The sequence below is a fragment of the Zingiber officinale genome, chromosome 4B, assembly GCF_018446385.1.
Source record: "Zingiber officinale cultivar Zhangliang chromosome 4B, Zo_v1.1, whole genome shotgun sequence".
Taxonomy (NCBI): domain Eukaryota; kingdom Viridiplantae; phylum Streptophyta; class Magnoliopsida; order Zingiberales; family Zingiberaceae; genus Zingiber; species Zingiber officinale.
In genome coordinates, this window is record NC_055993.1 from 34,826,808 (window position 1) to 34,848,492 (window position 21,685).

At 44.3% G+C, this 21,685-nt stretch overlaps 2 protein-coding genes across 2 annotated transcripts; one reads left to right on the forward strand and one right to left on the reverse strand.

Annotated features, from left to right (window-relative positions):
- Nucleotides 1-12,153: 12,153 nt before the first annotated feature.
- LOC121977492 (cytochrome b5-like) lies at nucleotides 12,154-12,766 on the forward strand. The gene is made up of 2 exons (XM_042530037.1): nucleotides 12,154-12,289; nucleotides 12,363-12,766. The coding sequence occupies exons 1-2, from the start codon at nucleotides 12,206-12,208 to the stop codon at nucleotides 12,708-12,710; spliced, it is 432 nt and encodes a 143-aa protein (XP_042385971.1). The 5' UTR covers nucleotides 12,154-12,205; the 3' UTR covers nucleotides 12,711-12,766.
- A 584-nt stretch (nucleotides 12,767-13,350) lies between these two features.
- LOC121974942 (casein kinase II subunit alpha-2) lies at nucleotides 13,351-21,414 on the reverse strand. Its single transcript, XM_042526235.1, has 10 exons — nucleotides 21,191-21,414; nucleotides 18,985-19,114; nucleotides 17,255-17,449; nucleotides 16,058-16,215; nucleotides 15,201-15,291; nucleotides 15,021-15,086; nucleotides 14,490-14,572; nucleotides 14,352-14,415; nucleotides 14,151-14,219; nucleotides 13,351-13,764 (listed from the first exon to the last, which is right to left on the reverse strand). Exons 1-10 carry the CDS (start codon nucleotides 21,274-21,276, stop codon nucleotides 13,705-13,707), a joined length of 1,002 nt encoding a protein of 333 aa, XP_042382169.1. The 5' UTR covers nucleotides 21,277-21,414; the 3' UTR covers nucleotides 13,351-13,704.
- Between the last annotated feature and the right edge of the window lie 271 nt (nucleotides 21,415-21,685).

Consider the following 21,685-nt stretch of genomic DNA (forward strand, 5'->3'; position numbering starts at 1 on the left):
TCTTTCTCCAGACCTTTGCTCAAGTGCTTGAATACGGAAGAAGCAGATCAGGCCTTACGGGAAATACATTTGGGGTGCTGTGGCAATCACGCAGGTGGAAGAACGTTGGCACGGAAAGTACTATTGGCCGGGTATTTCTGGCCTACCCTGCAAAAGGATGCACAGAAGCTGGTGAATACTTGTTTGTCATGCCAGAGGTATCAAAACCTGACGCACCGACCCACAGAGCTGCTGAGAACTTCTATAGTGTCTTGCCCATTTGATCAATGGGGTATGGATATCGTGGGGCCTTTCCCGATGGCTACAGGGCAAAGACGTTTTTTGTTGGTAGCAGTAGACTACTTCTCTAAGTGGGTAGAGGCGGAAGCTCTGGCCAGAATTACTGAAGATGCGGTGATCCAGTTCTTGTGGAAGAATACCTTTTGTAGATTCGGCTTACCTCATAAGTTAGTGTCAGACAATGGCAGACAATTTCAAGGGCGCAAGATACAAAATTGGTGCAAGGGGTTCGGCATAACGTAGGCCTTTACTTCGGTGGTGCATCCTCAGAGCAATGGTCAGACAGAGGTGGTCAATCGAGAAATAGTGCGAGGGCTCAAGGTCAAGCTGGATCACACGGGAGGCAGTTGGGTGGACGAACTGCCGAGTATTTTGTGGGCTTATCGTACGACACCCCGAGAAAGCACAGGTCTGACACCTTTCCATTTGGTGTATGACAATGAAGCAGTGGTACCTCTGGAGGTCGGGATACCATCCGTCAGAAGAATGATGTACGACGAAGGGAACGCAGAGCGACGGCTGGCCGAACTAGATTTCATCAGCGAAATTCGCGAGCAAACAACTGCCAGGTTGGAAGCCTATAGACAGAGGATGAGACAGAACTATAATAGAAGGGTGATCCCTCGTTTCTTCGGAGAATGAGACCTAGTCTGGAAGCAGGTGAAACCCTTGGGGAAAGTGACAAAGTTGGCGCCTCAATGGGACGGACCTTACAAAGTTGTCAAGAAGTTGGCATCGGGGGCCTATTATTTGCAAGATGCTCAAGGAAGGAAGCTAGACGGACCTTGGAGTGCTAACTACCTACAGCCCTATCGGGTGTGAGGGGTGCCGACCCTGTTAATGTAAGCCAGGTCGGCCAGAGGGGCTGGAGATAGTATGGTAGTCAAGCCAAAACTCAAAGATACGTATGTACATGTAAAAATTTCATCAGTTTTAGCAGTTGGTACAGATCATTTAAAAGGAGCAAAAATTTCATCCGGGAAGCCTTGGATGATTTTCTCTGGATCCAAAAAGTTTGCGGGAGGAATGGAGTTCAAGAAGCTTTGTGCGTGGAGCTGTCAGTAACCCCGGCCGCCGTGTATGGTATGGTCGCGGAGAAGCGTGCCCCAGCCTGGGATAAGAATTCGGGAGAGGTCAGATAAGACATTCGACTTCACAGGCAACGATCATCCTCTCCTTCTTGATAGACGGCCAAGGCGATGGATACTCCCGTCAAAGCCGCTCGGGACTGGGATAGTTCCGCCTTCAGAGCCCTCGGTTCAGCTGCTTGGGTTTCCAGTTGAGCTGCCTGAGCCTCCAATTTCTTGTTCTTCTCCTGCAAAAGGGTATCCTTGGACTGTATTTCCTGAGCCTGATGGGCTAGTTGTTGCTGATACCCCACCTCTGAAGCAGCTCTTTCCACCCTCATAGCTCGGAGTTCATCTTTGACCTGCGTCAGGGAATTTTTCTGCCGGCCAGTCTGATTAGTTAAGGCTTGGATCTCTGCTCGCAATGCGTAACTGGCTTGGGCGGGGTCATTCAATTGCAGCTCTAATTCAGAGACTCTCTCTCGGAGTTCTTTGCTTTCATGATGGAGGTTGTGGAAGGACTGGTTCAGAACTAAAGATTCTGCATGAGTCTGGATGGAAGATATAACCTTTAGTTGAGGCAAATTAATAACAAGTGAAAGGTATGGGGTACTTACTTTAGCCCAGGACTTCGAGAACCTATCCATCTGGACTAAGGGTGGCGCGCTATCCATCTGACTCATGCTCTCTGCCCACAAGCTGCCAAGACAGCCTTTCATCATCAGAAGGCTCGTGGGAACGTCGTGTCGACGAGCTAGAGCAGCTTCAGAGGGGATAGTGGTCCTGTAATGATGGCGGGCGGAGGAGGAAGGTCGAGAAGGGCCGGCGTCAGAACCAGGAGGAGCAGGAGGTGGCTCGGGAACGGGCTCAGTTGGCACGGGGTCATGATGATCACCTGTGTCGTCTTCCTCAATAGGAGTAGGGGCAGAGCGGAATGCGGCTGGTCTTCCCCTGTAAGGGTTGGGAGAGGCTGCAAGATAAATGAAATAAAAATGAAGAAGGGAGTGGGGTCAGAGTCCGCCACGATGGCAGCAGGGGGCAATATGGCAGTAAAAGGAACAGGATCGAGCATTTGTGAAGTCAGACCTGGTCTCCGACGTCGTCTGTGAAGTAGGGGTTGATTGTCCGAGTCAGAATTATCAGAGCAAGGCTGACCCTGCGAAGAGGCTGCAGTACCCCCGTCTGTGGGGCCCCGACCGGATGAGCCTCGACCTGCGCGATGGAGGGATGCGCGAGCACGTTTGGAGGCCCGGGGGGCTCCTCGAAAAACGCGTCTGGCCAGACGGCCGGCTTGATCGAGACCCCGACCTCGGCTCGGGGCGGCAGATGAAGGAGAAACGTTGTGTGAAGCGGGGCTGGAAGTATGCTGAGTCGTTGCACTAAATGAGGCGGATCCAAGATGAGGGAGTAGCCTTCTCTCCAAGATTGCCCGACCACGCCGCAGTATTTCCGGATCACTGAGGGACAAAGGCAGGACCTCTGATGCGCGATGAAAAACCTCAGCTGTAGGCACCGACACGAAGGGTTATTATAGTGGAGAAAATGATCGAAAGGGAGGGGGAGCTCAGCGCGAACTTACCTAAGGAGTGCGGTGTTTCAGGAGAAGGGGAGCTCAGCCTGAAATAAGAAAGTAGGACGTCGGACAGTAGTCTCGTCAGATTCAAGCGTCAATCCTCCATGCGGGTCGCAGCCACAGTATAAGAAAGGTCCATATGGAAGTCTTCCAACGCCGGAGTCAGAGGCAGCGCAGATTGCCATCGCAGAGGCCAGTCCACTTCTTCGGGAAATCAGAGAAAAAAGATTTTTTTCCTCCAGTTAGCACTGGGAGGAGGAAGAGGAGAGAAGAAAGCGGTATGACTGCGAGCTTGGAAGTCAAAAAGACCATCGGCGTGTCGAGCAAGAGCAAAGAAGCAGTGAAAGAGGGGAGCGGACCAGGAAACCTCGCAAACTTTGCAGAGTATTACAAAGCCACATAAAATCTTTATGGAGTTGGGAGTTAGCTGACCTAAGGGGATCTTAAAGTAGCGGCACACTCCAGACAGAAAAGGATGCGGGAGTAGACGAAGGCCAGATACAAATTGCTCAGTGAAGAAAGTACAAGAACCAGGCGGAGGATCGAAGTACAAGTTCACACCAATAGGGATGATGGGGCGAAAGCTAGTAGGGATTTCATAAGTGTACCGTAGGTCATCCCAATCCAACTCGGCGAAAGTCGAAGCGCCCGGGAAGTGCTCCGCCAACAAGGAGATCCAAGAAGGAGAGGCCATTGCAAGAGAGATTATCTCAGGGGGTAGAAAGAACAAACAAAAAGAGGAGGCTTGGAAAAAAGGAAGGAGCGCGACATAGTCTTGGAGAAAGTCAGTCGGCAGCGGCGACGTTTGAGTGCTCCGTGGTGACGGCGAATCATAACAGAAGGAAGGCAGTGCGAAGATACTTATAGGTATAGCGGAGGAAGGACATTTTCGTAAGAGGACAACGCACGGTTGATACAGGGGCGGAGATAGACAGGGAGCACTCTGTGATGATCCTCGAGAATATAACCAGAGGGCATTATAGGAAAGGCAAGAGCTCGAGATACGAGGCGCCTCATAAGGTACGAAAAAAGAGGAAAGAGAAAAAGGAGGGAAAAAGGGCACACTCAGTTCAGCCAACTTGTCGCCGAACAAGTGATTGCCTCGTAAGGACAAAGGTGTACGGAAGCGGCCATCAGAAAGAAAGGTGGAGCAGATCAGGAGGCTTCATGGACATGCGTCAAAGACAAGAAGTAAACGAGGGCGAGCTGATTAGCAGAGATCAGCCATAGCCCACGGACGACCTACTAAGAAAAGAAACAAGCTAAGGATACATGAAGGGGAAGCGATACGATTATCCGGATATAAGGAAAGATAAGTACAGCCATCTAAAGTTCAATACGACCACACGAATAAGTACAAAGCAGGGAAGGTTCAGCATCAACACATAAAAGATAAACATTACAATATGGTTCCGACTACACAACATCTGAAGAAGAGGAGGCAGGGTCACCGGGGGCTAGCGGAAGGAGCACGGGGTCGGCCAGCACTACGGGGAAAGACGTAGGATCAGCAGGCGCTTCAGGAGCAGCAGCAGGAAGAGCCCGGGCAGAAATATCCATGGGAGCCTGATCGGCCGCAGGGGGAGGAGCTTCCAAGAGGAAAAGTTCATCATCCGCTTCAAAGCAAGGGAAAGTTTCCTGCGGCAATTCCCTGGCTAGGCGAGCTGTGTCCAGAAAGGTGGCAGGAGGTGCTGAGCGTAGAAAGCCTTGCTCGTATGCCTGTCTGACCCCGCCAGCGGCCCCGTGGCATAGCAGCAAGATCATCCAACCCCCCAGCTTTCGAAGGAAGAAGGAAGAGCGGACATAGGCCAGTCTATACGCCTTCAGCCGCTCTGATTCGCTAGCTCGGTACACTTCCAAACTGGTCTTGTTCTCGGCAACTTCGGCGCGGGCCATGGATAAGTCGCTCAGGCCCTGAGTTGCTGCTTCCTAGGCCTTCAAGAGATCTGTCTGTAAAGACTGGAGGGTGGCTTGGGACGTTTCCCATTCAGTTCGCATGGTCGCCTCCCGGGCAGCGGCAGCACTAGCCAGGGCCTGGGCATCGGTCAACCTCATTTGCAAGAGCTCCTGACTTTGACGTAACAGTGACAACTCGGCTGACCGGGAAAGCAGCTCTGCCTCTTTTCCTTTCAGATCAGAAACTGCCGCTTGATGATGCTCCGCCTCAGAGGCCAATGAGGACTCACTCGTCTTCAAGGCCGCCTCTAACTTCTGCAGCTTATCAAAAGCGGCATGGGATATGGCTCGGGCAGAGGCCACGGATTCCCCAGCGGTACGCAGATACGCATCCAAGTTTCCCAGTGAAGGCTCAGGGGGAGCTGAGGAAGCCACAGGAGGCTCTAGTTCCCGAAGGCGGGCCTTGAGCGCCGCATTCTCTCGTTGAAGCTCGGTCACTTGTTGAACGGCGCTCAAACTTGCGGAACAGGTCTGCAAATGGTCGCAGGAAAGAAAAGGGGGTTATAGAAAGGCATGAACACCCAGAAGAAGAAGAAAAGGAGCTTACCGCTACCAAGGAACGAGCAATTTGATCAAACCCCTCCAAGGGGGAACTGCTCTCCCAAAATTGGCGATTGGCTGATTGTCAGGAGGTGGCCAAGTCCCCATAGAAATCGACCCTACCAAAGATAGAAGATAGGTCGGCAACGGGTGCGTAGGCCGGGTCGGTCTCTGAGGGAAGCCTCCAGGAAGCCTCAAAGGCTAGGTCCGCGGAAGGCAGGTCTAGAGTCGACAAGGCGGAGCTCGTAGGCAGGAGAAGAGGAGAGGCAGGGGAGTCAGCGAGTCCAGGGGTTGATCGCCAGAGGATGAAGGCGGGGCAGGTAATACACTCTGGATTGGTACCGGAGCTGTCAGGTCAAATGACGGGTCTGCCACTTCCAGATCAGAGGCCTTCTCCTGGGCCAAGCTTGCCTCCTAGACCGAGCTCGTATCCGAGGACCTGGAGGGGGAAGAGATAACCGCCACACGTTGACGGTGGGGAGGTGGAGGAGAAGTCGCGGTGACCGGGGCTGCTCTTTTGCCCTTGCGTGTCAGGCGCAGCTTCATAGTAGGAGGGAGAGAAGGCACTGGTTCTGCAGGCGATGGCTCAGCCGCAGGTTGATCAGAGATGCGGGGTAAGGCTGAGTCTGCAGGGCTGGGAGCAGGCGGCTCAATAAGCGCCGAGGCGACTACCGTCTCTGAGGTTCGGGGTTCCGAAGGTTGTGGACCGGCGGCAGCGGCGGGATTAGAAGATAGGCCTTGTGTTAGCTCCTCGTTCAAAGCTTGCAGAACTGCCACCGAGGGTGTCTCCTGATTGGCAAAGGAGCGGAGAATGGCAGCCACTACGAGAATAAGAGGAAAAAGCACCTCAGTTAGCGAAGAGCGGCATATAAAAAGTAACAACTTACCAAAAGGAGCTCCGATTTCTGTGGAAACAGGGCTAAGACCAAAAGCGTACAGAATGCCTTCTAGCATCAATACAGACAAGTGAACAACAACACCGCTTAGCTTGTCCGCAGCTGCGGAGCAGGCAGGTTCATGAGCGTGCGAAGGGAAGTCTGAAGCAAGGATGGGACGCCATTGGGAAGGCCCGGGTAAGGGGACGGGGGGCTTGAGGAAGAAAAAGCGAGATCTCCAGCCTTTATTGGAAGAAGGTAAGTCATCAAAAAACTTATAGCCCGGCTTGGCCTGAACGTTGAATACCCCCACCTCGGCCCACCGGAAGGAATAGAAATGATGGAATAATCAAGCGGTCAAGGGAATGTGATAAATGCGGCACAAGATGATAGTTCCGCACATGGCTCAGAATACATTAGGGGCAAACTGAGAAATGCTGAGGCCGCAGTACTGACACAACTCGGAGAAGAAAGGGTGTAAAGGAAAGCGAAGGCCTCCTAAGACTTGGTCCCTAAAGACGGTGACAAAACCTTCGGGAGGAGAAGAGGGGTGTTCAGTGGACAAAGGGAGACGAAGCTCATACGAGGAATCTAACTTCAAATAGGATTGCAGTGAAGACAAGTCGTGATGGTCCAGATCAGAGATATAGCATGAATACCAGAAGGTTTCCTTACCGTCCATGATCGTGAGGAGTAGGCATAGGAGGAGGTCGAAGACAAGAGGGGTCACAGGTTGGGCGCGAGCAGGAAGACGAGAAGTTGCACTACTAGAAGCGGCCACGAACAAGAGAAAGAGTATAGCGAAGCATCGAAGTGAAGACGGCGGACTGCCTTTAGGGTTTATAAAGCTCATTCATTCCTAGGAAACATCAAGAGTCGAGCCAAGTATCTTTTTGGGTAATACGCCCCAGCGCCGTCTGATAGGAAGTAAACGCCGAAGGGTGCGAAGAAGGGTCGAAAGCTGGCATCAGCAGGCGTGAGCAATAAAGGCGCAGGACAGGTGTCATCGCGAGAGAAAGTGCATTAAAGATTGACATGGCGAGATAATCATGAAGGGGCATGGCCTCGAAAAAGGGGCATTCTTCATGAAAAGCCCAAGGCTAGGCGGGAAGTTTCATAAAGCTGCAGAAGTCAGGCAATTCAAAAGGGTCGTGAATGAAACAAGGCAGGTCGGCAGAAGTGAATGTCAGATCAAAGAAATATCAAGCGGGCCTGTGGAGGTGTTGCTTGCTCGGATCAGCCGAGCAAGTAGCTCTGCGTAGGCAGCCCCTGATCCGGTCCGCTAACCAAGCGCATCGCGAGAGCTGTGAGGTCATCATAAGCTGCAAGAGCACTGTGGCCCAAGGGTTGAGTAAGGTTTTTACGCTCCCTTCTCTATTCTTAATCCTATACCATACATAACGCAATTGCAGGGAGAAACGCAACGCGAATGAGTAAGCCCAAAGCTAGCAATAACGACCAGATCAACCAAAGCAATGAGGTCGACATAGGCGAGATGGATGAAGGCGGAGAAGAGCAATGCATCTATGCCTCCGCTGTTTAGGGTCCAGCTGGTCTCGGGCCAGCGCCATCGCCACCGGTCTCGGACTGGAGTGTCACTACTGGTCTCGGACCAGCGCCATCGCCACCGGTCTTGGATCGGAGTATCACTACTGGTCTCGGACCAGCGCCATCGCCACCGGTCTCGGACCGGAGTATCCCAAACTCTCGCCTCAGTGCGAGTTATAAGTGAGTTCTGTTCTCACGACCAAGGACCTTTCAGGTCGGCTCCCATGCGAGAATCAAAAGTGAGCCTTGTGCTCACGCCCAACGACCTTTTAGGTCGGTAATCCCAGACTCTCGCCTCAGTGCGAGTTATAAGTGAGCTCTGTTCTCACGACCAACGACCTTTCAGGTCGGCTCCCATGCGAGAATTAAAAGTGAGCCATGTGCTCACGCCTAACGACCTTTTAGGTCGGTTGTCCCAGACTCTCACCTCAGTGCGAGTTATAAGTGAGCCCTGCTCTCACGCCCAACGACCTTTTAGGTCGGCTCCCATGCGAGAATCAAAAGTGAGCCCTGTGCTCACACCCAACGACCTTTTAGGTCGGTTGTCCCAGACTCTCGCCTCAGTGCGAATTATAAGTGAGCTATGCTCTCACGCCCAACGACCTTTCAGGTCGACTCCCATGCGAGAATCAAAAGTGAGCCCTGTGCTCACGCCCAACGACCTTTTAGGTCGGTTGTCCCAGACTCTCGCCTCAGTGCGAGTTATAAGTGAGCCCTGCTCTCACGCCCAACGACCTTTCAGGTCGGCTCCCATGCGAGAATCAAAAGTGAGCCCTGTGCTCACACCCAACGACCTTTTAGGTCGGTTGTCCCAAACTCTCGCCTCAGTGCGAGTTATAAGTGAGCTCTGTTCTCACGACAAACGATCTTTCAGATCGGCTCCCATGCGAGAATTAAGAGTGAGCCTTGTGCTCGCGCCCAACGACCTTTTAGGTCGGCTCCCATGCGGGAATCCAAAACCACCTCCCCTGCGAGGATCATAAGCGAACCCGGCATCCACGCCTAACGACCTTTCAGATAGATATGCCTCACAGTGAGCGGAACGTCTGCCGATAATCAGGTTAACTACATCTGGCTTTATTTTAGCTCCTTTATGCAAATTGCGAATATGCAGCAAGTATGCGAGGTACTGAATACGGGAAGTCATCCATCACACCCATAGAGCATCAATATTAACTGCGGAATAAGGTTTTGCACGTTCATTACAGTCTTAATTTTTAAGCATTATGTTGGTTTTATTATCCAAAATTCGTACATAAAAATGAGTCATGAGGCAACTCTTGTCTCTTACATATGGGCCAGTTTCTAAGAATGCTTGCTAGATGAAAATTGAGCAGGAAAGACTATGCCGGAAAAGGACAGACAGACAAGTACAGCGACACAGTTCAATAAGTAGGTGATACAGCTAAGGCTACAAGCGGGAACGTCTTGCGGGAAAGGAGCCACTGAGATAATTATCACCCAGACCAGCTTTAACTCGGGGAAGGGATTGATCATGGAGAATGAGCACTGCCGTGTGAAGAAATGTCTGGGGACTCAGGAGCCTCCGGGGCGTTCAAGGCTCGAGCCAGCTGCGCGTGTAAGGAGTCGATGACTGTTTGCTGCTGAGCAATCGTATGTTGCTTATCGTCGAGACACGCACGGAGGAGAGATAGCTCCGTTTCATGCTCTTGCTGCAAACGTTCCTGAAGACTAAGTTGGCGCTGCAGGCTAGCTTGGCATTCCTCTTTCCTCTCTTTCTCCGCATGCACGCAATGCTTCGCGACACGATACTGGGCCTCCATAGAGTGCAGGGCAGCTAGCTGACGAGCTCGATCCCTGGATAGGCGCTCCAGTTCGCATTCTCTCGCGGCAAGTAGCGAGGCGAGTTGATTTATCATCACTTGGGAGGGTGGTTGATCAACCTCCTCAGAGGAAGGAGAATGCATCGCGTGGGAAAGAAGCTGGTAGAACACGGGTAAGCAAAAGAAAGTAGGAAGGCATGAAAGAGGAAGGATAGAGTAAATAAGTGACCGTGAGGCTCTTTATAAAGAGGATGGGTGGCCAAGTCAAAGTAACTGTGTGGGCACGGTACCCCAAGCGACTGGCGAAGCAATTAAGGAGGCATGGTATCCCAGGCGACGCGACACAAAGGTTGATGCGTGAGGCGGGAATCAGAGCGCGCAGAGATATGCTGAGGTAGAGACACAGAGATAGGCTGAGGTCACAGAGATATGCTGAGATCTTGGAGATGTGCTGAGGTCTAGTCAGTCAGACTGTCGTCCTCCTTCGACTAGACTTGTGAGGGAGGCTTGTGATACGATTGGTAATGGAGGAGCCCAAGAGGAAAGGGTGAGAGAGGTCAAGGCCATGTAGCGGTCAAAAGTCAAGAGGACGTGGCAGTCAATAGTCAAGGTGACTCGGCAGTCAGTGGTCGAGCTGACTAGGCAGGCAGAGGCAAGCATGTGGGGTAGTCAGAGGTCAGGCAGACTTGTCGATCAAGGGGGCAAAGTAGTTGAAAGACAAGGGGAGACGACAGGCGGAGCACCGGTCACAGGTCGGACGCGGCAGAGCTGTGTAGGGACGGCTTGGTCTGCAGGTCTGCGATTCGAAGGTCCGGAAGTGCAAATCACGAGTGGTCTGCAGGTCTGCAATTCAAAGGCCCGGGAGTGCAAGTCACAAATCACATATCGGACGCGGCAGAGCTGTGTAGGGATGGCTTGGTCTGCAGGTCTGCGATTCGAGGGTCCGGAAGTGCAAGTTACGAGTGGTCTGCAGGTCTGCAATTCAAAGAGCCGGAAGTGCAAGTCACGAGTACATATCGAGATCCGCAGAGCTGTTCAGAGATGGCTCGATCTACAGGCCTGCGGTCGAGGGACAGGAAGTACAAAGCGCAGGGTATAGACCGGGATTGGCAGAGCTGTTCAGAGTTAGCCCGACTGGCAGGTGATGCTTAGAGGTTGGATCTGATCGGAGGATGTGAGGCAGATGCAGACCACAATAGATCGGATGAGCTAAGCCGTGCGGGAGTCGGGGAGTCACAATTGTCCGTCAAGGGGTAATCACTACATACCAACGATATGTGCGAAGGCGGAGGTTTCTAAATGAGAAGATGCTTTCATAACCAATAGCAGCCTGACAGATGGCCTCCATTACAAGACAAAAACCCATGTGTAAAGGCGGAGGTCTCGAAAACAAGAAGATGCTTTCACGATCAATAGCAGAACGACAGGTGTCCGGGACTACACGACAAAGCCTAGCGTCTAACGCTTTCTAACAGGATGGCAGGTTCTAGAAGCGAGGAGGGCATAAAAAGGGGAGGCTTCTTCGTACGCGGGTACGCACACGCGCTCTCTCGTCACCTTTTTCCACAACTTTTCACTTTGAGTCAGTTTTTTTCTTCTCTTTGCGTTTTCTGGGGAAAAGGGACCTGACTTGAGCGTCGGAGGGCCTGATCCGGAGACTTTTTCCCTGGGTTCTGGTCTCTAACGTGAGGAGGGGGACCGTCTGAGTGTGTGCAGAGACCTGCAGCATCGTCAGCCGCCCGTGGGAGCCGAATCACCCACGACTTTCCGTCAGCAACCAGGCCGTCGCGACCAGCCTTCGGACGACTCAGCCTTCGGACGGGATCATCAAGCACTCCATTTTAATTTTTTTTAATCAATAAGACCTTCATCCCACTATTCAAACATATACAATTACTCTACTATCCTCCCGTATAATTTCTATAATTAATTATCTCCCGCCTAAATCGTGGCTGATATACTATCTGTAGCAGCTATGATTTTGTAACATACTATAATGTAAATGTTAGGCGAACAAGTTGAATTCGCGTTATAACAACTACAACATGAATGATAGTTGTGGTATTTATAAAATCTTAGCCACTTGAATATTTTTGAATAAATTAAATATGTACTATAGCAGCTATGAAATTGTGATTATTATAATATATTTAGTAATTATAAAATTATAACTACTACAACGTTTCGATCAGCTCATATTTAAGTGAAAAATTTAGACATGATATAATAATATGAATGATATTGAATAATATTATAGGGCAATTGAGTAATTATAGGGGGAGCACTTTTTGATTTTTTAAAAAAAATCAAAATGAAATGTCCATGATTTGAAAGGAAAAGGAAAAAAAAAAACCTTTTAAAGTTTGCCCATATTATAAACGGCATAGAAGCGAGCCACTAGCCATGCCTTGTTAATTCCAGTATCGGCCTTCTTTCACGAATCCGCATGCATGATTGATTGTTGCTACACCTACTTCAATACTCAACTACCATCCTATGTCACGTTCTCGCCTAACAATATTAGATTATATAGTCTCTCCATGGCTCAGTGACTCCCTCAACTTGGATTGCCCATCCACTGTCATGGGAGCTAGCAGAGTGTTCCAGCTCTCCCAGGTTGCTCCCCACAACACCGAGCGTGATGCCTGGCTCGTCATCAATGGCAGGGTATGCTGTCCCTCTCTCCCTCACCTGCAGCATTTCTTCGTTGATTATCATCAGTTGTGATCGAATTGCACAGGTGTTGGACGTGACCAGGTTCCTGGAAGACCACCCAGGGGGCTCAGAGGTTCTGATGGAGTCGGTGGGGAAGGATGCAACGGCCGGGTTTGACGCGGTCGGGCACAGCAAAGCTGCAGCTGAGATAATGGCTAAGTACCAAGTGGGCGTCCTGCAGGGGTTTGAGGACAAGTACAGTGCTCTTGATGCTAAAGAGAAGAGCGAGGGGAAGGTTTATGAGATGACTGGGAGGGTGATAAAGGAGGCTCCGGGTAGAAAGCGCTTGTGGCTGATTGACTTGTTTGTGCCTTCGGCCGTTGCTGTCTTGGCTTTCTGGTATCGCTGCTCTGGATCCCTCGCTGAGGTTTGACAAGTGAACATGTGGAAACTTCTATCTAATTGAATAAAGGTGTTGCTATCAATCTACCATTGAGTGATTTATCGAGCACAAAATAATAAATAGCTGGGCTGAACCTTCCAATGTGCTTAGACTTGTTGGGTCCAAAGTCAAGAACAATTCCTTAAAAAAAATTAAAAGGAGAATCACAGGAGTGAGAGGGTTAGAGAATGAATTGATTCGAGACAAATGCATTTATTTGAGAATCATTCCAGTAAACATGAAATAAAATAAAAAAACACCTAAAAAAAGAACAAAGTTGTATATCAAAGAAACAAAAGAAATTCACCAAAAAAACCAAGCAGACAAAACAAAATTTATATGGAGACAAAGTTGCAAGGGGAGAAAATGCACTATGGAATTTAAGAGTTTTATCAATGTACGAGTGGACATCTAAGAGGACCTATGCAATAGCTTCAACAAATTCAATGCGATAAACTTGAGGCAGCAAAAAGCACAAATCGAAATATTCTTTTGATGATACATTAAGAAAAAACAGGGCTTTAGCTATTCAAGAAGGGAGACACCCTTTTAAATTTGCCCGTACCTTTTTGGCGCAGCCATTGTAGCTTCGGCTGTTCTGGAAGGCTGGCTACTTATTTCATCGTTAAGATAGCTAACAAGATATTTGTGTTATATACTTATGTTCCGTTTTGCCAACAGCAACTAAACTGTTACAAAGCCAAACAGACGACAAGTTGTTCATGATGCTGCCTACAAGGTTTTTTTGCCGGCTGAACAAAATCAAGCACCATCATAATGACAACGTATTAGCATTTTTTTCTGAATCTGAACAGAATCAGACACCATCATAATTGCATAATGAGTGCTACAGAAGATAAAAATCACACGACACCATCCAAGTGCTATGGGGGCTAACGATTAAAGATGCACCAAAAGCAGTGTCATAATGGGGAATAATCTACAAGCGGGATGATGTCAACTTGACTCGTCTGAACTTGCCGTTTTACTGGGTCCGCATCCTACTGTTCTCTGCTGCCCTCACTTGGAGAAAATATGGATGCGCCTGCACAGATTATTATGTTGGGAATGTCACAGGAAATCTCACATTCATGGCATTTCATAGAATATTTATATGCATATTGTGATTGTTTGCATGCCAGAGTTCAGGGCATCTACAACACTAAACATTGATAAGCATTTGGCTGCTTGTTTCAAGATCTCCAAAGTCTACTTCAAAGTGAGCACAGATGACCAAAAAGTTTGTTTAGAGAAAACCCTAACAATCCCTTAACCTGACATTCCATACTATCTATCTTTTTGTACCTAGATAAAATTTTCAAATCATTATAGAGGAAAGAATTGTACTCCTTGCAGATACTAAAGATGTTCTAATCATAAATTTGTGCTGCAGGAAACAAAAACACAAAGAAACATAAACTCAAATAATACCATTGCTTCTCGTGCTGTGAGTCTATCTTGATGATCATATCGCAGGAGTTTATCAAGGAAATCTATTGCCTGGATCAGTTTTCAGCCAGTCATCACAAGGCAAGTAATTATGAAGAATAAAAGCATATTGTTAGCAAAATTATTATTGAAAAAGGTGAGTGTTGTTGTTTCAGTAAAATCTGAGTGAGCAGAAAAAGAAACCTCTGGAGAAACAAGGTGCTGATTGTCAGCATTAATGAATTTAGACCATGGTTTCCTGCTGTGTCTGTGGAATGCAAAGCAAGAATATGAATTTGGGAAATATTAAAGCCTATAAACATTCCATCAAGTACTTTATACCTTCCAACAAGAGCATCAAGCTGTGGATCTAGCTCTAGTCGGTACTTGTTTAAGTACACATTTAGTTCATCAGTACCAAGAACCTGGAAAAGCAGATGAATGAATATACATCTTGGCAAAAATAATGTATGGATGGCAAAGGCTACCCTAACCGCAATCAGTGTGTATATGGGTGAGTGGGTGTATAATTAAGTTGTTATTTTATGTTCATATTCAATCATAACATATTATTATACTGTAGTTGCATAAAAACATAAATATAGAAAATAAATACAAAGTACAATTAAAACTAGCATGTAATATGTTAACTAACCTTAACCTCTCATCTTCAACTAATTTTAAATGGATAATCAAAATTTAACAGGATTTAGCCATTTTTAATTTCTAGGTGAATTCCTTAACTTGCAGTGTTGATGATTTTTTTTAAAAAAAAAATTACTTGAATTTTCAATTTTGGTGCTGATTATGATATCAGTAAACCAAAAACTAGTTTTATCTAAAGCAGGAGCAAAAGATGATATAACTTGTTACCTTGGCAATTTTGACAAGTTGATCATGATTGTCATGGCCATAGAAGAAAGGTTCTTTTCGAAATATCTGAAATCAATCAACAGAACTAACATCATTGTACACGTCACTAACATATTGCGAAGTCTATAAAGAGACAATCAGTATTCAAAGGTGCACTAATGCCCCAATAGGTAGGCTTACCATTCCAGCAAACATGCAACCCAGACTCCACATGTCCAAAGAATAGTCATAATCTTGCAAATCGACCAGGAGCTCAGGACCCTTGAAATATCTGCATACCAACCACATCAACAATTAAACTTCCATTACAGAGAGCCCATGACGGTTTGGCATATCTAATAAAATAGAATTCATGACTATTTAAACAAATGCACATAAAATAATAACACTGGACTTCAGACAGTTTGCTGAAGCTGTTACAAGAATTAACAAAAAATGATATACAGCTTCAATGGAAAATCAAATATCTGGAAATAGACCAAGTTTTACTTTAAAAAAATGCCCATGACATAAATTTACAATTATAACAATTCCCTTATCAGAGTTTGCCTGTCATTTTTCCTCAATGTATACTTAGTAAGGAACATATGCAATGGAAGCATCAAAAAAAAAAAAAAAAAAAAATCTGTATGAAGTGCTTGTCAAGTGCAAAATAAGAATATGTTTAAGTGAATTTGCAAGCTACACAATAGGGTAATTTGGTATTTAAAATCAATTTAATTCGATCCATAAAGGTTCAAATTAAACAAATAGGATTTTTTTCCAAACATATGTGGGATGCATACCCCATGCAGCCCCCCTTTAAAATCTGTCAAACCGACCAAATAGGGGTTTGGCAGCTCCTTTTTATAACCATGTGGCTAATCAAGTCAGACACATACATCATTGTACTGATCCAAATTTTGAAAAGACCAACATTAATCTATTAAAAAATGTAACTTGTTCATCACTCATTCAAATAATTGAATATTATACGGGATTATCTCAAGATATCCAACAATAAACAATTGAAAAATTCAGTCCACAGCATGATATACCTTGAAGCTACACGAACATTGTACTCCTTGCCAGGATGGTAGAACTCCGCAAGTCCCCAATCGATCAACCGGAGCTTCCGTAGCTCATGGTCTATCATAACATTATGAGGTTTGACATCTCGATGCATAATTCCCTGGGAATGGCAGTAATCTAGAGCCTAGAAGCGCAGGGAGTTAGAGGTAAAGAAGAGCAAATACCTATCTACAATCAATTCATATCCTCAAATACCTTCTCTACTATTAATTCATATCCTCAAATAGTCTAATGAAGCAAGCAAAGACCTATCTTAAATCAAAAGAAAACCTACGCACCAACCGTGTCATAAGATGAGGACCAATGACTTTCTATTTAGTTAGCTCATACACTTATGAAGTCCAGTATCCAGAGAGATTAACAATACAGAGAATGTTGAATCTGATATAAATAGCACAAACATGTGAACACACTTTGGAAATAAGCAACATTTCCTTCTATGCAAATTAGATGCAACAAAAGTAGCTACAACGTATTATCATAAAGGTTATATTTATGATTTAAACGAATAACATATCATGGCTTTTCTAACTATAATAATGCATTCGGCACATACCCAAATAACTAATGATATCACAGATGAAGACAATCATATTCATGAGAAGGCCCAAATATTGTCCACCGGTTATCATCCATGGAAGTGCATTATAGGCATTTTTTGATACCTAAGTACTAGGTCAGGACCCAATGCCTTCCCTTCAACAAGTATTTTTAAATCCACACACAAAATGTTCCAAATCCTAATGGTTCATATATATTCAATTCCCTTCCATGTACTTCTAAATCCAATGAGCCAACCCCAAATACAAAAGTTGATGATAATGACCTCTTGACTATAAGAGAAATTCTACGAGTTCCCCTTCCAGAAACAAATCAAATTATAATCCTTTTTCATGGGAAACAAATTAGTGGTAGAGTGCCTGTCTCCAAAGTCAAATGCCAAACCTAACCACCACTGTCACAATAAATATGTATCCTATTAATTCACTTATGAGATATCTACATTTATTTATGACCGACAAAATGCATTGTTTGAACATATATCTTGGCCATCATAAATTGTTACTGGGAAATGCCAATACAAGAGAAACGTATAATATCTTTCATCTAAAAACATGTAAAACCAGAATATGTAAGGAAGTCATATATCACAAGAAGTGAACCTTGAGTAGTTCATAAATATAGTATCGTATGTCATAATCTGTCAATGTAGGATATAACACTTTGAAGTCCGTACTGTTGACATATTCAAATATCAAGCTTGGAGTTTTCGAGTGTTGATCCCTAACAATGTCATACAGTTTTACAACATTTGGACCACCACAAAGGTTCTGAAGGATTTTAATTTCTCTCTTTATCTGCATGCAAGAGGAAACAACAATCATTTTTTGTAAGGAAAAATACAAAAAAAAATCAGTTCAGGCACAAGTTTTTGTTATCACAAAAATTGATAAACAATAACTATTCTAAAAAAACACAACATCAAAATGTAATAAAATATGAAAAAAGACAAGAAATTGAGAAAGATTCCTCAATAGTGATCTTCACAACATAGTCCACGAAAAGTTTAATAATTAACCAGCCTTTGTGACCAAGAGAGTAAACAGAGAATACTGAAGTTAACCTTTTACAGAGTTTATAGAGAATACAGGTACACAAAGACAGCCCATAATAATCTAATTTGTTTTTGTGACAATGGATGGTTTACTAAGAAAAGAGTAGTTGAAAATATATATTCAAATTTAGTTGTTCTCCAGGAGGTGAGCCCATCTCTAAACAACAGGGAAATATGAAAAATGAAGAGGACATGGGTGATTATGCTACTATCCAATTTTGTATCATTTTTATGAACAATAAACAATTGTTTTTAAACAAAATATGTAAAATGGAGAATGACAGATTAGAAAGGCAGGAAGTTGAAGGGAAAAGAATTATAATGAGAAGCATTATTTTACATATTAATGATTCAATTATCTTTATATGAGTTTCTAAAGCAATCATGTTGACCGTCTTTCTCCAGATCATACATAATGCAAGTCGAAAGGATTGATGTTGGGGTGCCAAGCACAATTGCTTCAGGAAATATTTTCAAGAAGATACATTTAGACAATGAAGTTCAAGCTTTTCAAACTTAATTATCATACAAGATCACTATACATGGAGGTTCAATTTCTATTCTAAATTGCGAGGATAGAAATTTTTTAGTAGCTGCACCTAACTAACCACTTAAGCTTGAATACCTAGTAATCAATTTAAAAAAAAAAAATAGGATATTGATACTAAATATATATAAATCAGATATTAATCTAGATTGAATTTGGTTCAATCACAGGTACATGTTGATTCCAGTAAGTACGTGCTGATTCCAGTAGAATAAAGATGTGCGTCATGTTTAAAAGGGTGGATAATTAATCTGATCAAGCTCCTAGTCAAACCGGAACAAAGTGAACGTCTCTTATCCTTGATTCTTCATCTACCCCCTATGTTCATCAATGGAACACCAACACTCCAAGTGGTCTATCTGACTTTTTTCTATTGATCATGTGTCCTTTAGGAAACAACCATATCAAACACTTGGATCCACCCTCATGTTGGATACTCATACATGAGTTTGAGTAACGTATGTGATGACTATCCTACATGTTGCCATCCCTCTCCATCATAATTTGATAAACCTAAATCCAGACATGCATTAGAATATGATAATGTATAATCACCTTATTAAGCATCCATGTATTTTTTTTTCTTAACAATCAGTCGGGGAGAAACAATAGATGATATTTTTAAAAAGTAAATATACATTTAGTTTAACCCTAAAAGTGTCTTCAAATATAAAAAGAAATTTGAAATTATAGATGATAAAAAAAAGTTAGCACACTAAATGACAGTTTACCTTCTTTTTCTTCACGGGCTTTAGGATCTTGATAATGCACTTCTCATTATTTGTTACATTTATACCTTCAAAGACCTCACTGTACTTTCCTCTTCCAACTTTCCGCACAACCTCATAATCATCTTGATTCCTGAAAAAAAAGAAACTTTAGTACCTAGTAAAGCATAGTTCTTCATTTTCAAGTGAAATAATAAGTACAGCATCTTTTTCTTATTGGTAAATGTTCCATTATTGTCACTGCATAATGCATATATAATCCACAAGCAAATATATGATAACCATTAAAATAATTAATTTTTTTTTAATTGTCAATTATAAAAAATATATTATTTTTCAATAACTATGCCAAAATGAAAATTTCCTAAAGTTAATTAGATGGTTAAGATCATAATTTTTACCTCACATATGATCTAAATCTCTAACAATTAGCACTATACACTAATGCAGTGCATATGAGAAAAGCTTCAGATATAGCAGATAATCTTCTGATAGATATCATAATTGTACCTCTCATCAACAGAGTTAAGCAATGATTCTTGAATCTCTATTACAAAGAAAAAGTTATCTAGATTTTCCCCTTTCCTAAAATTAAAATTTCATTAGAACTCAAAGGTTTAAACTTGTGTCAAATTTAGTTGAATTCTAAACTCTTTGGTTTTAAACCATCAAATGAATATTTCACTGATCTATGTCTTTTTCAAAGGATCTCCTACTAATTTTGTTGATTTTTTTATAATTGGACTGAATTAATGTATTAGATTAATCATTTTCTCATAGATTTATAATGGTGGATGAAGTAATGAACCAAGTTGGTCTGGTGATCCCAATTAAAGACTAAAATAATGTGCTTATCCAATGTGGATGAAACATTGAACATGCAGATGCATATGCATATGTATAAACATGAACAACTTTAAGAAAATGATGTTACCAACATGAAAAAATTTAATAGATACTAGAAGCAAGCTTTAAAATCTCATTCCTAGTAGTTCCTGGCCAGGATGAAACTTTTGGGCCATTTTGGCCATGCCCACAAATCTTGTCGGTTGATTCGACAAGGAGGAAGTGGGAAAGAAGGACATGGAGGAGGAGGAAGAAAAAGTGAAGGAGGAAGCTTACTTGAAGGAGGCATCACTGGTGTTTCAGAAATGCAAGTCCTGACATGCCTCAACATCTCCCTCGCAAGTTGATGACAGAGGAGGAGGAAGTTTAACTAGGGTTCAATGCAAAGGAGGAGAAGTTGCCACTGAGCTTTTTGCGGCAAAAGATGAATGATTTGAGCTTCTCAGGGTGAAGGATGAGGTCTCAATTCGAAGCTTCTTGCGAAAAACAATTTGGAGTTTCTAGCAATGAAGTCACTAAGTTCCACTCATTTGTTCACATACCAAGGGTTTCAATGCCTCTCGCATGCCCATAAACAAGTGGATCAAGATGTTCTTCCTATGCTAACTGGCACAAAATGGTATTTAAAACCATGACTACAAGCACACAGAGCAGATCCTAAAACAATAACAGACTAATTTGGCAGCCACTACTACAAGAGAATAAGCAGAAAATTGGTATGCATAATATGTGAAGGTACCCAAAAGCTAACTAAAGTGGAAACAGGGTCTTTGAAGATTCAACCACATCTAATACAGTGATAGTCCTTGTGAAGGATTCATTCAGAGCTCATAAAAGTGGTCTTTTATGGTGAAAACTTTTCCATGAAGCTATATTGTTTGATTCATAACAAAAGAAAAAAATGTGATCTCAGGAAAACATATAACCAATGCTTGCAAGAAATAATTGCAAAATATGCAAGCACCAAACAAAGGATGAATCAAAAGAAGTTGATACAGAAGCATAGATGTTCAACTAGAGTGCCAAGGTTTGCCACCACTGGTTAGTCTCATAAATATGTATTGAAATCAGACATGCCGGGAACATTTTCCGATACGATATTCTTAAATTTCTATTTCGAGATCCCTGAAAACCTCCACGGAGGCTCCGATAGCCCATTTGTCACTCATATATAACCTAAAATCGACATAAATGGGGAAATAAACAAACCAATCCATCCCCAAGGCACGATAGAAGTAAATCGACACATAGCTAATGGATCACTGATCCTAATGTGTACATCATCGAGAAAATATGGAATCTAAATAGGATCGATGAGTCTAACCACAATCGAGAGCTAGGGTTCGGGAAGAGGAACTCTTACCCCCACTGAACAGTGAGCGACTCGTAATCCCAGTATTCCTTGGGCCGGAGAACATTTACATCGGCATACACCCGGGATTTCGACATGACAGAGCCTCCTCCCGCGAGATCCAGCCGATCACAGCGGCTAGATGCAAGCGAGAGCTTGAGCCGTGAGAGCGGAACGCTGAGGAGAAGAGAAGAGAAGCCGCTCGAGAGGATAGTGGAAAAGGAGGCAGAGGGGAAGATACAACCCGATCGGCTCGGATGGGCCTGTGCGGCCCACGGAATCTAAAATGGACCCACATTGACGGTAACAGCCTCAGCCCTTCGGTAAAAGTTGACATCCAACACAATCAAAAGTCAGAGTAAATCAAATTTTTTTAAAAAAAATCAGTTTTATTTTTTAAAAAGTTTTTTTTTTTAAAAATGGCTATTTTAAATCATTCAGTTTGATCTTAATTTTGAAACTTCTCATCTAAATAAATCAAATAAATTAAAATTTAATATGCTGATT